The sequence below is a fragment of the Bos indicus genome, chromosome 2 (assembly GCF_029378745.1).
Source record: "Bos indicus isolate NIAB-ARS_2022 breed Sahiwal x Tharparkar chromosome 2, NIAB-ARS_B.indTharparkar_mat_pri_1.0, whole genome shotgun sequence".
Taxonomy (NCBI): domain Eukaryota; kingdom Metazoa; phylum Chordata; class Mammalia; order Artiodactyla; family Bovidae; genus Bos; species Bos indicus.
Window position 1 is genome coordinate 26,699,721 of NC_091761.1, and position 17,019 is coordinate 26,716,739.

The following is a 17,019-nucleotide window of genomic DNA, read 5'->3' on the forward strand; positions in this document are numbered from 1 at the left end:
AGACCTCTCAGAAAATAACACATGTAAGGCTAGAAGTCAAACATGTCTGTGAAAGCACATGAGACCCATAAGCGATGATTAGTTCATGACTTGCAGACAGTAGAATGTAATGGTTTGGGACAGACTGAGATGTCATCTTACTGTGTATGCTAAGAACAAACAACTTGAATGTAGGGTTTTACATCCCAGAAAATAGAATAATAGTCATCCTTCTTTCTATCAGAAATTTGCAAATAGGTAGCTCTTTAAAGTATAGATAAAACTCAAAGCAATGAATACACACCTTTCTCCATATGACCTGCTGGCCCCAAATTCTGCCCCAGCAGTTAAGGAATCAATCCTTTTCCTAAGATTGCCTCCCAACCCTTCTACTACAGATACTACACTTAAGGACTTGAAGACTGTGATTTACTGGTTTTAAATTTAAAATTCAAATGAAATCCATTTATTCCATTTCCAAAGTTTTCTCACAGCATATAATCTTTAATATATTGCACAGGGTTCTTATTATATCTTGAAGCATGAAGAAAGGTTTTTGCTATTAAAAAAATTTTTTTAATGTAAATGTACATATTTCATTCTCCAGTTTCATTTGTAATAGAAAAAGGAGTGTAAAGGCACTTTAACAATGCAAATGAAAGGATTAATAAACTCAAATTTAGGAAGCTCCTTTATAATTGATTGAGACAGATTAACAAGAGAAATAATCTGTTCAATTTAATATTTATTATTTTTTTAAGCTCTGATTGTTACATTGAAGATTCAATAACTTTGAGGTTTTGATGCCCACTGCTAATCTCTTGGACAATAACACAGTAATTTCTACATGGAATCTCTGTATAGGCTTTTTAAAAACAATAAATTAAGGCCCTATTATCCAAACAGACCACCTCCCTATCTATTATGTTTTTCACCTTCTTATTTATAGCTTAGACAGTTTGAAGAGATTTAACCGTGTTGCTAGGCAACTAGCTCCTGAAGCATAACGTATTTCCTTCAGCATCCCAGCCCATTCTTTTTTATCGTCTTCATACCTGATGGAGAAAAAGAACGTAATAAGTTGTTTTAAAGTAGACAGTTCTATAGATCTCCTGGTATTAAATATTTCTCTGAGAAAACCCTATCTGATCTTACCCAGAGGAGGATGCACCTGACTCACAGACTAACACTTGAATTCCTCCAAAAATGTGCATTCTCTGAGCATATACCCAGATTATTGCCATGGTATTTAATCTGGATGCTTAGGCAGTTAAACCTTCTCTGGGAATCAAAGACTGTCCAGTGATGATGAGTAAAAGCAATTAATCCTTCACCTTTGGACTGCTAAAGATGGCTGGTCCCCATGAATCAAGGTCAGCAAAGGGTAAGAACTGGGAAGAGCAGAAACAATTAAGTCACCTTGATTCTGATTTCAGCCGTACCCATACACCAGTGTGATGCGTGGCACTGGACACTAGGGGTCACTCTAAGAAACCATTGTTCTTCCCCTTTTCTGTCCTGTGTGAGTGCTGCTCTTAGACTTTCACTTGACCTTAGGTAAGAACTGGTCACCCTCTCTGAATATTCATGAAGACACAGACAGCTTGAGTCCCTTTGAGACCTGTGTGCTTTTCCTTTCCTGGTGCCTGAAATGCCATCTCTGCATGAGAAATTCCACAACACTGCCTTCTCTCTGAAGCCTTTCTCGCCTTCCTGAAGCAGAGTTTGGTTTGTCTTTCATTTCTCACGGTGTTCTTTGTATGGTATCCATTGATGGTAACAATTATCATCCTATTTTAATGTTTTTATATTTATGTCCTCAACAAGCTCAAAGTTACATGTATTTTATTCACTTTAGTATCTTCCCTTCTCCAGAAGCTATCAATACTTGCTTGGCACATAGGAAATACCCCCAAATCATTCTATGATGAGTGAATGAGATTCAAAATAATTTAAAAATTAGCTGATGCCTATGTTAGAGTTGAGAATCACTGCCTATTCTTGTTTTCCAAGCAAGAATTATTATCCCTGTTTTTCAAAAACCCTAACCTTTCCAGCCTTCCATTATTTCATCACGATGGTGTGATCACTGACCTAGAGCCAGACATCCTGGAATGTGAAGTCAAGTGGGCCTTAGAAAGCATCACTACGAACAAAGCTAGTGGAGGTGATGGAATTCCAGTTGAGCTATTCCAAATCCTGAAAGATGATGCTGTGAAAGTGCTGCACTCAATATGCCAGCAAATTTGGAAAACTCAGCAGTGACCACAGGACTGGAAAATGTCAGTTTTCATTCCAATCCCAAAGAAAGGCAATGCCAAAGAATGCTCAAACTACCGCACAATTGCACTCATCTCACACGCTAGTAAAGTAATGCTCAAAATTCTCCAAGCCAGGCTTCAGCAATATGTGAACCATGAACTTCCTGATGTTCAAGCTGGTTTTAGAAAAGGCAGAGGAACCAGAGATCAAATTGCCAACATCCGCTGGATCATAGAAAAAGCAAGACAGTTCCAGAAAAACATCTATTTCTGCTTCATTGACTACGCCAAAGCCTTTGACTGTGTGGATCACAATAAACTGGAAAATTCTGAAAGAGATGGGAATACCAGACCACCTGATCTGCCTCTTGAGAAATTTGTATGCAGGTCAGGAAGCAACAGTTAGAACTGGACATGGAACAACAGACTGGTTCCAAGTAGGAAAAGGAGTTTGTCAAGGCTGTATATTGTCACCCTGTTTATTTAACTTATATGCAGAGTACATCATGAGAAACGCTGGACTGGAAGAAACACAAACTGGAATCAAGACTGCCAGGAGAAATATCAATAACCTCAGACATGCAGATGACACCACCCTTATGGCAGAAAGTGAAGAGGAACTCAAAGGCCTCTTGATGAAAGTGAAAGTGGAGAGTGAAAAAGTTGGCTTAAAGCTCAACATTCAGAAAACGAAGATCATGGCATCCGGTCCCACCACTTCATGGGAAATAGATGGGGAAAGAGTGGAAACAGTGTCAGACTTTATTTTTCTGGGCTCCAAAATCACTGCGGATGGTGACTGCAGCCATGAAATTAAAAGACGCTTACTCCTTGGAAGGAAAGTTATGACCAACCTAGAGAGCATATTCAAAAGCAGAGACATTACTTTGCCAACAAAGGTCCGTCTAGTCAAGGCTATGGTTTTTCCTGTGATCATGTATGGATGTGAGAGTTGGACTGTGAAGAAGGCTGAGCGCCAAAGAATTGATGCTTTTGAAGTGTGGTGTTGGAGAAGACTCTTGAGAGTCCCTTGGACTGCCAGGAGATCCAACCAGTCCATTCTGAAGGAGATCAGCCCTGGGATTTCTTTGGAAGGAATGATGCTAAAGCTGAAACTCCAGTACTTTGGCCACCTCATGCGAAGAGGTGGCAATACTCTTTGGAAAAGACTCTGATGCTGGGAGGGATTGGGGGCAGGAGGAGAAGGGGACGACAGAGGATGAGATGGCTGGATGGCATCACTGACTCGATGGACGTGAGTTTGAGTGAACTCTGGGAGATGGTGCTGTACAGGGAGGCCTGGCGTGCTGTGATTCATGGGGTCGCAAAGAGTTGGACATGACTGAGCGACTGATCTGATCTGATCTGATTATTTCATCCTTTTTTCCTGCCGCTTCCAGTGTTTACCCATCTCACCCTTTTGCTGAGTCTTTCCTCCCTGGGGATCTCCAGTTTCTTTATCTTCTTCCCTCTTTTTTGAAGGGAAAGTGATAATAGTTAACTTCCTTTTATAGCCACTTTCTCTTGCCTTCTACACAGCTAGTTACTGTTACAATAACATAGGGAAATGATGTCTGATGTACAAAATAATTGTTTGGTTAAGCTGCCAGCCTTTGAGCCTTCCAGTTCACCAGCTGGGAATAAGGCATGTACTAGTTCAGGTATAGAACAAATATTATCCATTTTTCTCTCTTAGGCTCAGTGGTATGCCTCCGTTGATCACTCCTCCAAAGCTGTACTTATAAATTTAAATCTGCAAGCAAATCTAAAGCATAAATTTGGCAGTTTCTGGATGAGTATAGCCAAAGCTATGGTTTTTCCAGTAGTCATGTATGGACATGAGAGTTGGGTCATAAAGAAGGCTCAGTGCCAAAAAATTGATGCTTTCGAACTGTGGTGTTGGAGAAGACTCTTGAGAGTCCCTTGGACTGCAAGGTGATCAAACCAGTCAACCCTAAAGGAAATCAACCCTGAATATTCTTTGGAAGGACTGATGCTGAAGCTGAAGCTCCAATACTTTGACCACCTGATGCGAAGAGATGATTCATTTGAAAAGACCCTGATGTTGGGAAACTGCCAGGAGCCGGCATATTGCATACTGAGTGCATATTGCATATTGAGTGCAGCACTTTCCACAGCATCATCTTTCAGGATCTGGAATAGCTCAACTGGAATTCTATCACTGCCGGGAGCCAGCGTGAGGAGCTCCACCCATGACAAAGGTCATGAGGAAGGAGGCTCGGCATATTCAAAAGCGGGATCGAGCCCCAGGAGTCCCCGTGGAAATTCTCAAGCATCTACCCCCAGAACCAGAGTCTGCCTACTTTCTGCTTTGTGCTTTCACCTACACCTCTGACTTTACGGGGGGCTGTCCCCCACTACCTCTCTCTCTGAAAAAAGAGTTAGCTTACAGCTCCAGTTAATAATTCCTGGGTGTGACAGTGTTTCAACCTACAAACTCCTTTGGAAATCCTCTAGCCTGCCTGAATAGGTTTTTCCGGCCACATGTGATCGTTCAGAGCCTCCCAACTGTGAGAGGTGGGAGATGTTCTAAACTGTCTAAACACAGATTCCTTTGAGTAGTTAAAAGATTGATTAGAAATTGTATTGGTGAAGGGTTTTTCACTTATTGGGCCAGTGTTTGATGCTAAGTCTCCATACTCCTTACCTACTGTGTCCTTGGCAGTGTATTGGTTGATATAATGGGTGTATAGAAATGTAAGTAGTAACCTCAATGTTTGTAACCTTGGACCCTTGAGTTAATTCTTTTCTTGATTGAGCCCACCTCACTTTTGCCCTATAGGAATGCAGCTTTGTCCAATGCTTTTTGGAGGCTGGCGCCTGACTTTAGAATAATCACCTTTAGAGAAAAATAAGTTTCTTAAAATGTTAACAGGCCTCCTGGCCAGAAGATGATGTAAATCACCTGGACTTTTGCATATGATAAGTTTGAAAGCCTGGCTTCGATTAGGAAACGGGAGGAGGAGAAAAGGATGGCAGAGGATGAGATGGTTAGTTAGAATAACCAACTCAATGGACATGAATTTGAGCAAACTCTGGAAGATAGTGGTGGACAGGGAAGCCTGGAGTGCTGCAGTCCATGGAGTCACAAAGAGTTGGATGCGACTTAGAGACTGAACAACCACAAAATATGTCATGAACTCATGCTCACCTCAGGCAACTGAGATCTACCTCCTATAAACTTAGATCAACAAGCATTATACCTAGGCTGAAGACCACACATGGCGGGGACCTGACAGTGACCAGACATCTACATACTGTATGCCGTGCCTCAACTGTGTTACCATGTGACTCTCTATTATGATACAAGTTACACTTCTGCTCCTAAGACCTCTGGATACACTAGTCTCTATATGCTATTCACTGCATTAGAAACTATGGTAAAATACACACACCCCTTCTTTATAAATACATTTATTTTAAGTTTAACTGTAAAATAGTTCAATTGGGTAACAACTGTAAGTGTCATACTTGGGAGACCTGCCCAGCACCTATCTTAGAGGTCAAGTGGATTGGTACTTTTCACTTCTCTTTTAAAAAGCTTTTATAACTGAACACTCTGAAAATTGGAAACATTTTAAAATTAGATTCAAAATAGAATTAATGAATCATGGAAAACTCAAGAGGTTAAATGTTTCTTCAGAACCCTGTTCTCTTAGGAAATAAAGTACCCTGTGGGAGGAAGGTAAGTGGTTTGGAAGCCTTTACTCTACAGGATGCTTAGAGCATTCATTACACTTTTAAAACTGGAAGGGAGCGTAAATGATGAGTTGTTCAACTCTTAATTACTGATTAAGATATAGGCCCCAGTAAGTTCTTTCCCAAGCTCACAGCTAATTAGAAGCAGTACTTGATTAAGTAAGTGGCAATGTGAAAAAGTTCAATAGATTCAAAGAGTGTTTACCACCAAAAAGGTAGTGTATATTTTGGGAAAGTCTGGCTTCCTATGTACTTCAAAACTGTTTTGTCTTACTTGACTTAATATTTAGTTTGGAAAATTGGAGTGAAGAAAACTTACTTCCATATGTCATTGACTTCAGTGGGTGCAAATTCTTTAGATTCCAGCTGAATCATGGCAAAACCACCGATAGCATACAGGGATCCAGCCAAGCTGACCAAACTGATGGAACTTCTTTCTTGGGGAAATTCAGTCATTACTTCCCACCTGGGAATCATTGAAGATACAGTTAATGTAAAACTTAAAAAAATGCCAAATGTATTTACTGAATAACTATAAAAAATAATGAAAAATTTTGAGTAGCATAGGCACCCAAATTAGAAGATTAAATTTGCTACTGGAAAGTATCTAAATATCCCTTTATTTGAAAGATCAAACCAGATGAGATTTTAAGGCCGTCAATGTATCAATCCAAAAATACTTCACCTTCATCAGTTAGCACCTTTAGCAGTGGTTATCAAACTGTGTGCCATAAACAGTGGAGTAGTGGGGGGCAATTCTAGGGTTCCTTGGCCCTACTGTGTTGGGTTTCATTTGAATGCTAATACAAATTTTAAAAATCTTTGCGCTCTGTAGTGTCTCAAGAAATCTCCAGCCCTTTTTAATAAAGCATGTGAAAATGATAGTTTCGGGCTCCCCAAGTTACACTAGTGGTAAAGAATCCGCCTGCCAACGCAGGAGACACAAGAGACATAAGTTCTGTCCCTGGGTCAGGAAGAGTCCCTTGGAGGAGGAAATGGCAACCCGTTGCAGTATTCTTCCCTGGAAAATTCAATGGACAGAGGAGCATGGTGAGCTACAGTCCATGGGGTCACAAAGAGTTGGACACGACTGAGCACATATGAGGACAGTTAACAAACTAGGGTTGGAAATTTTCTTTTTAATAATTTATCCTTCATCCTTTTAAATAAAGGATATATGGGAACTTTTTAATGTTAATGGCTGTATGAAATAGGACCACTGAAGATAAAAATCAATCAAATTAGTTGGAAGTATCAAGAGTCTAGAATGAGTTAGTCATTTTGGTAGCTCTCTTCCAGTACTCTGGCATTACAAGTGGACCTCATAGTTTTTCTCTAAATATATCATCTGTTTAACTATAAAAAATAATATACGTACATTGTAGAAAATCTGGAGAAACAAGTTATAGAAGAAAACAACTATCACCCATGATCCTATCCTTCAAATATAATCATAAGCAAAACTTTGCTATATTTGTCATTTAAAAATGCAAATAAATTTAAAAATATCCATCTATACATATGTACTGGAGAAGACAATGGCACCCCACTCCAGTACTCTTGTCTGGAAAATCCCATGGACGGAGGAACCTGGTAGTCTGCAGTCCTTGGGGTCACTAAGGGTTAGACACGACTGAGCGACTTCACTTTCACTTTTCACTTTCATGCATAGGAGAAGGAAATAGGAATCCACTCCAGTGTTCTTGCCTGAAGAATCCAGGGACAGAGGAGCCTGGTGGGCTGCCGTCTATGGGGTCACACAGAGTTGGACACGACTGAAGTGACTTAGCAGCAGCAGCATACATATGTACAAAACTAATAATATGGAGTATTTACAGTTTTGTGTGTTGCTGCATTAAAAACATGATTTTTAATGATCATAAAAATCCATTTCCATAAAACTTCCTTGTAATTTTCAGATTAACTAAAGTCTATTTTGAACTGTGGTGTAGGCAAAGACTCTTGAGAGTCCCTTGGACTGCAAGGAGATCCAACCAGTCCATCCTAAAGGAGATCAGTCCTGAGTATTCACTGGAAGGACTGATGATGATGCTGAAACTCCAATACTTTGGCCACCTGGTATGAAGAGCTGACTTTTGAAAAGACCCTGATGCTGGGAAAGATTGAAGGTGTGGGGAGAAGGGGACGACAGAGGATGAGATGGTTGGATGGCATCACCGACTCAATGGACATGAGGTTGAGTAGACTGGGAGTTGGTGATGGATGGGGAGGCCTGGCATGCTGCAGTCCATATTGTCACAAAGAGTCAGACATGACTGAGTGACTGAACTGAAATGAACTGAACTGAACTAAAAGTCTATTTTGTAATCAGGCATACTTGGTTCCTTAAAAAAGTAATAATAGTGTTCTAATTTTTTCTTTATTGCTAAACTAGGAACATAAAAACTATATACTCATCTAGATATATGAGCTCAAAAACTTGAAAAGGACTAATTCTATATAAAGAATATCTGTCCTATATCTTCACATTAACTTTAAGCCAATACAATCTTAAAAGTGAAAAAAAAAAAGAGAAAATTATAAAGAACACAAAAGAATCAAACATCTGAAGCATTCATCCTTTACAAATATCACAAACTAAGTGGAGGTCTTTTAATATTTAAAGAAACTACACATTTCAAATCAAATAACCTTATAGAGAGATGTATATCCACTATTGTGTATATAATTATTCAGAAGTATTACCTTTGCAAAGCTAAATTCACAAAATTAACAAGTGAGGGCAAACTGATTACTCCAACATTAACTTGAGGGTCATGTATTCCAAATTACAGACACACATAATGCATTGAAATGGTGGGTGTTTCATACCTATAACACCGAAAGAAACAGAGAAAGACACTTCCTCTTCAGTCCTTGCCTCCCTGCCCTCCTCTCCCCTTGTCCAAATTAGAAATTGAAGCATACAGTGATTCATATTCCATAGTAAGAGATAACAGCTTACTTATTGGTGTTGAGGTCAAAAGCTTCAACTGAAGCTGAAAGACCGTCTTCAGTGACACCTCCAGCAATCACAATTTTGCCTTTATGGACTGCCACTCCAAACATGGAACGAGGGATTTTCATTGGAGCCAGATCTTTCCAATCTCCTTTTTTGGGGTTGTAGATAAACACTCTGTTTGTACATTTTCTGTAAACAAAACACAACAAAATGGTCCTTTAAGAATTTTCCTTTTTTGAAAGAAACAACTTGACTAATCACTTAGCCACAGTTCTCATTTGAAATATGAGATATAATGAGGATCAGAAAAATTCTTAATCTGAACATATGTCACCGAGCAAAGGACAATAATAAATATGAGAACCAAAACTATTTTATAACAATTATACTACTGGAAGGTAGCATTCTTTACTTTTGGCAATTGTCTAGAGGCCCAGGAAGCAGATTTTAATCCTATCTGCTACTAAGTTAAATGGAAAACATGAATAGAGTTAACAAAATTCATAAATTCTTTATTGTGCCTCTGTTACAAAAATGTTTATTCATTTCGTTATCTGAATATCCTAAGAATGAATCAGTTAACTTAAAAAATACTTAGGTGTGAATGTACCTATTTTCAATGTAACTATAATTTGATGATTCATTACATTTTAGTCTATCACTAATATACCAATGCATTTTAAGAAATCTGGGACTAAAGATTGGACAACTAGTCATCTGAGCTGATGAGTAATGAGAACAATTTTACATGCTAAATGCTACCAGAAAAACCTGGACTCATCTGAATTATCTTTCTGAGATTCTTATGATTCCATAATTTACTGATGGGAGTTTGAATTTCAAATAACAATTAACTGGATATATCTGGTTAAGCCAAAAAGCAACAAAACAAAACCTCAACTTTTTTTTTCACTAGTTTTATAAAAGATCAGATTTCTGGAGTAGAAACATTTCCTGTAATACATGACTATGAGTATTATCTTAAAACTCCATAAGATCATGTTCTTCAAATTCAGTGGCAAAAACTAGTATAATTCAGTGCTTGCTTTTAGATAATGACTCATTTCAAAGTTCTTGACTCTGGCATTTGTCAAGCAATGTTGTCTTAGTTAATCATATTCTCAAGATGAATATATTCTTACTGACAAGACCATATGCTTCTTACTGACATATCAATTTCCTAGTTACTAATACTACTTGAAGGAAACAATTTAAATTATTTGGCAGGGTCACTATGTTTCCAAAGTCAAAACACTGCTCAACACAGATTTTCCATTCCATTTACTGAGGAAAAATGCCCCAAATAAGATTTAGCACTGAGTGTGTTTATAATATGGCCTTCCTTTAAATGTTTATTTAATGGGAATATCTGGCATTAAGGAGGATATCAAGATTTCAGAATATGTTATCATTGAATATAGATTATATAAAAGCTCACTGCTTTTTAAAATCACATATTCTATAATATATGTCATTTTAATTGAATAATAACCATTAATTTTTAACTCCAGAATATAGAGTTCTTTAATTCTAGCACATTTCCATCTTTTACTCTCCTTTCCTGCTTTGTCCTTAAATTCTTTCTTTTTTGCCACTTTATTTATTTTTTAATTAAAGGATAACTGCTTTACTGAATTTTGTTGTTTTCTGTCAAATACCAACAAGAATCAGCCATAGGTACACCTATGTCCCCTTCCTCCTAGACCTCCTTCCCATCTCCCTCCCCATCCCACCCTTCTAGATTGTCACAGAACCCCTGTTTGAGTTCCCTGAGTCATACAGCAAATTCTTGTTGACTATCTATTTTACATATGGTAATGTAAGTTTCCATGTTACTCTCTCCATACATCTCATGCTCTTCCTCCTCCCCTCCGCCCAACCCCCCCCCCACCCCCGCCGCCCTGCCCTGTGTCCACAGGTCTGTTCTTTATGTCTGTTTATCCATTGCTGCCCTGCAAAACCTAGAACCTATTATACAGAGTGAAGTAAGTCAGAAAGAGAAATATAAATATCATATTCTGATGCATATATATGGAATCTAGAAAGATGGTATTTGCAGGGCAGCACAGGAAAAACAGACATAGAGAATAGTTCTTAAATTCTTTAATTCTGGCTTCCTTTCCAGGACTGGACAACTCTTAACCTAAGCAAGTGATACAAGCCAAATTAGGTGGCGTTTTCAGGGGCAGGAAATTTGTTATCATTATTGAAATCGAAAATCATCATTTTACCAAACAGGCTACTGGCTTAACAGACTTCTGGAACACTCTGAACTCACTTCTTCCATAAAATCTCTTTCCTAATTACCTATCCCTTGAGAAGTACCTAAAAATCAAGTTATATGAAGCTTCATCCTCTTTTTCTCCTAAAAGACTGGGTGCTACTGAGTATTCCAGGTATATTTCTTTTGTTTGATCAGTGTCTGTTTGTGACCAGTTGTTAAATATTTTGAATATCATCTGTCCAGGAATAAATATGTGAAACATTGCTGAGGAAAGAGCTGCCTGCTTTTCAGTCAAATGTTTTTCAGTTTCAAACTCAACTATCTAAATTCTCTCTTATGAATGTAAAGTACAAAATCCATGATTTTTTTATACACTATTGTTTTAGTAGCTATATTTTAAATGCTATATTAAAGATATATGCTTAATTTTTATCTATCAGTACTTACGGCTAAATCCATGAAAAGTCCACTGGTTTTAATGTAGTAAAATATAATTTTAAATTAGCCAAATAAAAGACTTGATTATGCTCCTAAACGCTGCTTTTCCATTGTAAGAATGCTTATGATGGAGCTATTACGCTCATCCCTAGCAATATATTGGGCATATACAAACTGACTTCAGCAGTTTAATAATTTTATACAGTTTTCCTTCATAAGTCATTATTAATATCCTCCAATAACATTTCAAAATTTATTTTTAAATTTTATTTCAAAAATGTTATAGGGGAGAACCAAGTATCATTCCAGTATAAACAGAAAGGAACCCTTGTAATAAAAAATCACCTGGATATAAACCATAAGATTTTAGGATACTTACTTATCATCTGTCTTTCCTCCAAGACAATATATCATCCCCTTATGTGAAATCACACTATGGCCATAGACTTTGATAGGAAGCTTTTTAACTTCATTCCATTTGGCTGCCCTAAAATCAGAAGATGATAGGATTTATATGCTTTCAGTAAACTTCAGGTTCTAAAACTATGATTTTGTTATAGACACTCATATACCTGAATGCTTAGGAAATGAAAATATCATGCCAACTTACGCAGGATCATAGCATAATACTGTATCCAGAGAAGCCTCTGTTTGAAGGTCTTTGCCTGCAACTACGTAGATTTTGTCATCTATCTCTCCCAGACCGAAGAGACACCTAGCTGAAGGCAGAGGTGGGAGTCCAACCCACTCAGATGCTACATTATCAAGCTGAAAGAAAAAAATATAGGAGGAATTGTGAAGCTTGTTATAGGTGTACCAAAAAATATGCTATACTTTGTTGTTTAGAATTGATTGAGATAGTAGAAGATCTCATAAGTTTAAAACTATAACTCAGAAAGGATCATATTTTACCTTTGAATTACCAGGAAAAATGAGAAAATCCACACAGCCTACCAAAATAGCTAAAAATACTCAAACCTGGAGAACTTGGGAAAAGGAAAGCGAGAATAAAATAGTCGTCAGAGATTAGTTAGAACTGTGAGATTTCTTGTCAAACTTTCTTCCCACATTACCTTGTTCAGGTTTGAACAAGGAATCAATACTTCGAGGACATTGGGGAAATAGATTGCCGCTGTAGGGAGGGTCGTAGTGTGTGAGTGGCCCCCGCAAGCTTATTTAACATGCCCCAAGCTGGCGCCCAGGACAGCTGGACCTGTCGCTCAGTTCAGACAACTGGGACATTAGATATTATCTTTTTTTCTTTCCTTAAACATTTTTAAGTTCTCCATGCTTCACTTTATTACTTTAGATACAGGCAGGTGTTACAGCCTATAACCTCCCAGGTTTTGGTGGGAGTCATTTAAAATATTCTTTTCCTTCCCTCGCACTCTTTCTCTCTTTCTGATTTAAATTAGAAAGGAATTCTGCTTGTTTTTGCTATTGCCAATTCTGGGAGCCTAAGACAGCCTCCAAGAGCCCACGCTCTGGGATATGTGATTGATTCTAATATGGCTGGCATCAGCTTTAGGACTAACTATTGGTAATTTTAAGATTTTCCACTTTGCATTTTAGGACACCAAGACATAAGAAAGCTCCTTTCTGAGGGAGTGCAGTCAGAGATTTGTTGTTCTCTCTAGTGCTATTTCTATGTAGCATAAGAAAAAAGGAAAAAAAAAAAAAACAACAACAGAATAACTGGTTACCAAGAACAGATGCAGATATTCAAGTCTGTGGTATATCCAGATGGTGATCACTAATGCATTCATTTTTTTAAAAAAGTCCTTTATCAAGAAACCAGTAGGTAGTATAGAAGCAAAAATAATGACAATTATCAACTTTTGGGGATTCCCTGGTGGCTCACTGGCAAAGAATCCATCTGCCAATGTAGGAGATGCGGGTTCAATTCCTGGTCAGGAAGATCCCTTGGAGAAGGAAATGGCAACCCACTCCAGTATTCTTACCTGAGAAATCCCATGGACAGAGGAGCCTGGTGGGCTACAGTTCACGGGGCCACAAAGGAATCGGACATGACTGACTAAACAACAACAAAGGAACGCTTACTCTGTGACAGGCTTCATGCCAGGTGCTTTATACAGGTAATCTAATTTAGTCCTCTCGTTTGTTAGCTCTGATTTAGAGATGAGAAAACAGGCACAGAAAGGTTAAACAATTTGCTCAGGCTCACAGAGCTTTTAAGTGATACTTGATGCAAACTATATAAATTCATAGGTTTTCTTTTTTCTTTTTTTAAATGGGAGCAGCAGCCATCATAATCCCAAATCAGAGGGTTTACTGCCCACACTGCCCAGTGCCGTCTACCTTCCCATACTACCCCCGATAGGGCGCTTCCTACAGCAGACTGCCTGCCAGCTGTTTTTACAGATGAGCTGTCAAGCCATTTAACCTCTCTGGCTTCAGTTTTCTCATCCCTAAAATTAGAGTTTGAACTCAGAATACTTAAGATGTGGCGCTGTTCAAAGATTTGATGAAACTGTTAATTCTATGGGAAAAAACCCTCTCTTATCTAAGTAAAAAAAATTATCATAATCCAATTCTAGTATACAATCAAAGGTCATATGAATCCTGACTTAATACATTTTAAACAGAGGTGACAACGCAGAAAATACAAAACCTGAAATTCTCACACACTTTCTTATGAGTCATAATCCTCTTTCACAGGTGTTTTTATCCTGGCTCACTATTTTATCCTTGTCTCACTATTTGTGCCTTTTGAAGGAGCAAGGCATAGGAAATGATAGGGAGTTGACTTTTTCAACTTTGAGTAACTGTTTTTGTAGCTATAAGGAAAATCAAGCATGCTTCCAGAACCAGAAATGTGAGGTGATGTCAATAAAAGCAAGGGTAGCGATAGGATAGAAGGGACTAAAGATAAGGCTAGAAGTATTCTTTGGATCTGATTTCCAGGTTACTTGTATTTTGATGTCATTTTTACTTCCTAAATATATTATTGTCTTTTCAATTGAATTTACCCTTTCTGAAATTTATCTGAATTTAAAACTAGCCTTTAGGAAGTTTTCTGGCCCACATTCAAATACTTATTACAACTTCTACTGTTATTTTTATATTTCATAGTTAACATCCTTTAATAGAATTTGGAAAATTAAGAAGCATGATTGACATGTATTATTACATTTTTTTGAGATTAGTAGAAGCTGGTTAAAGAGTGTGTTTTATAAATGTGCGGTATGTCACACAATTTGAAATCACTCAGTGACTGTGGTGTGACATTCTATACTTACTTATCTTTGCCCTTTCGAATTCAAGGCCCATAAACTACAGGCCATGAGTAGCCATGACCTAAACAAACCCTTTTGAACTATCTGTAAGCTACAAAGTACTGGTATTGGTATTAAAGATAAAGTCACTGATTCCTTCATAAACTGGTAAAGTATAATGTGTTGGTAACATGAAACTAAGTCCTTTCAAACTACAGAGAGTTTGTTTAGGAGGATCTCTCTTCTTGGAAACTTCTATGGTTTCATAAAAGATTAAGTTGCAATAATGTCTAAGTACAACTCTGATCCAAAGAAATTTGATCACTTACCACAAATAAAAATTTCTAAATACAATTAATCAATTCAAACTAGTGACGTTTGTATAGATAGTATTTCCTCAAAGGCAATCCAAAGCATGTAAAATACTTATACAAGTTCTTTTCACTTTCAATAAAATTGTATTTTAGGCAGTAAACCATAAATAAGAGATGAAATGCTACCTCTGAGAATTTCAAATCAAGCAAACTTGGAAAAAGGTAGAAAATCTGATCAATTAGAACTTTTTGTAAAGTGTAGAGTACTTTGATTTTTGGAAAAAACCTATTTTTCAGAAAGAGGATACAAGATTAAATTTTGTTTTTACTAAAATACTGGACTTTAAAGGATTACAGTCACAACTATCAACTATGAACATGACATTTTAGGTAAAAGAGCATAAAGAAAATCATGAGCCATCACTTGTACATGAATTAGAACCTCATTCTTCATGAAAATGTTTATTAAATATTAACAAGCAGTTAACTGATCTAGATATTTGTCAGTACTCTAATGAAAATGCAAGGGACTGGCATAGGACGTCAAGTATTGATGAATACAGTACAAGCAGCCTAAGTAGTTCACAATCAGCTAACTAGATGGTGACTAACATCCTTTCCTCTATGTCTCTGCATATGTGAGGACAGCCTTTCTTACCTGGAAGAAGTAGGACTGTAGGGGCTGATCTTTATTTTCTTCATCCACATACAGCCCTCCTACCACATACACCTGATTTTGTTGGGTAACGATGCTGGAATGATTTCTGGGGATCTGCTCAGCCAGCGCAGTAAGGTAGCATTCATTTTCCGTGGGATCGTAAGCCACAGCAGCTGTGTCATTAACCAAGAGGATGAGGTCCTTGACAAACATTCCATGCCTGGGAATATCATTCAGGTAACCAGGAAGCAAATCTTCATCACCAACATCACCGTTCACCTCAGCAGCCCCAGCCTTCTCTGTGTTTTTGCTAGGTTCTGGGAGTTTGCCTGCAAAGGCATCTTTGAGAACTTTGATTTTTTTCTGGAGTTCTGGGTTGCTTTTAATTATATCATCTTTTTCAACATGATCTTTAAAATATTTTTCTGTCATAAGGCGAAAACGAATACAATCAAACACTTCGCTAAGGTTTTTAACCCTATTTTCTTTGTCTGTTCGCACCCATTTCATCACTGCCTCAAATACTGCTTCTTCCTTTTCTACATTTAGGCTGTCATTGGAAATGACTGAGATCAGCTCCTGCGGAGACAGTTGCATGAAGTCCTCTTCCTTACAAATCTGTACAAAGCGATCAGACACAAATTCACGGGCAGAGATGGCAAGTCTCGGGCAGTCAAGAAGAAGTCCTAATCTTAGAATAGCTAGACAGTTACCAGGAGCAAGTCTTTTCTGAAGATAAGAAACGCAGACAGTGAACACGGAGGGGATCTGAAAGCGGCTGGCCAATGCAAAAATTTCTTGCACGTTTCCATCGTTGAGATCAATACTGGCAGAGTATAGGTACTTAATGATTAAATCCAGTACAGCAGGATCCACATTATCTAGTACTACCTCCTTTTTTTTCGCCTCATCAATTTCAGATAAAAAATACTCACGGAAGTAAGGACTACAAGCTGACAAAATCAATCTGTGGCAAGGAAGACTTTTGTCACCTGCTTTTAGGGTGCAATCGATGAATTTTTTCTCATCCAGGAGATCTTTTAGACCATCCTGAAGAAGGGTGGATTGGTAAAGCCGCAGTTCCTCTGCGAGTTCCCGCTGGGAATCCATTTTGTGAGCAACCTGGGTAAGGAAGGGGACACTAAGGCCTTAGCTCCTCACAGCACACAGGTCTAGCAGTAAAAAGGCAGATCAGTGTGCTCTGCCCAGCTCGAAGCCTTTGCAATT

The 17,019-nt window shown here is 38.0% G+C and overlaps 1 protein-coding gene across 1 annotated transcript; it reads right to left on the reverse strand.

Annotated features, from left to right (window-relative positions):
• Positions 1 to 704: 704 nt before the first annotated feature.
• KLHL41 (kelch like family member 41) lies at positions 705 to 16,996 on the reverse strand. Its single transcript, XM_019971286.2, has 6 exons — positions 15,793 to 16,996; positions 12,195 to 12,352; positions 11,964 to 12,071; positions 8,926 to 9,111; positions 6,280 to 6,426; positions 705 to 1,034 (listed from the first exon to the last, which is right to left on the reverse strand). The coding sequence occupies exons 1-6, from the start codon at positions 16,900 to 16,902 to the stop codon at positions 923 to 925; spliced, it is 1,821 nt and encodes a 606-aa protein (XP_019826845.2). The 5' UTR covers positions 16,903 to 16,996; the 3' UTR covers positions 705 to 922.
• Between the last annotated feature and the right edge of the window lie 23 nt (positions 16,997 to 17,019).

What these genes read in the sequence shown, in the direction of transcription:
- KLHL41 (XM_019971286.2), bottom strand. Translation starts at nt 16,902, where the DNA reads ATGGATTCCCAGCGGGAACTCGCAGAGGAACTGCGGCTTTACCAATCC. An exon ending in TACAGTCCTACTTCTTCCAG is followed by an intron (nt 12,353 to 15,792) that starts GTAAGAAAGGCT and finishes TTTTTCTTTCAG; the next exon opens with CTTGATAATGTAGCATCTGA. An exon ending in GAAGTCAATGACATATGGAA is followed by an intron (nt 1,035 to 6,279) that starts GTAAGTTTTCTT and finishes TTTCTCCATCAG; the next exon opens with GTATGAAGACGATAAAAAAG.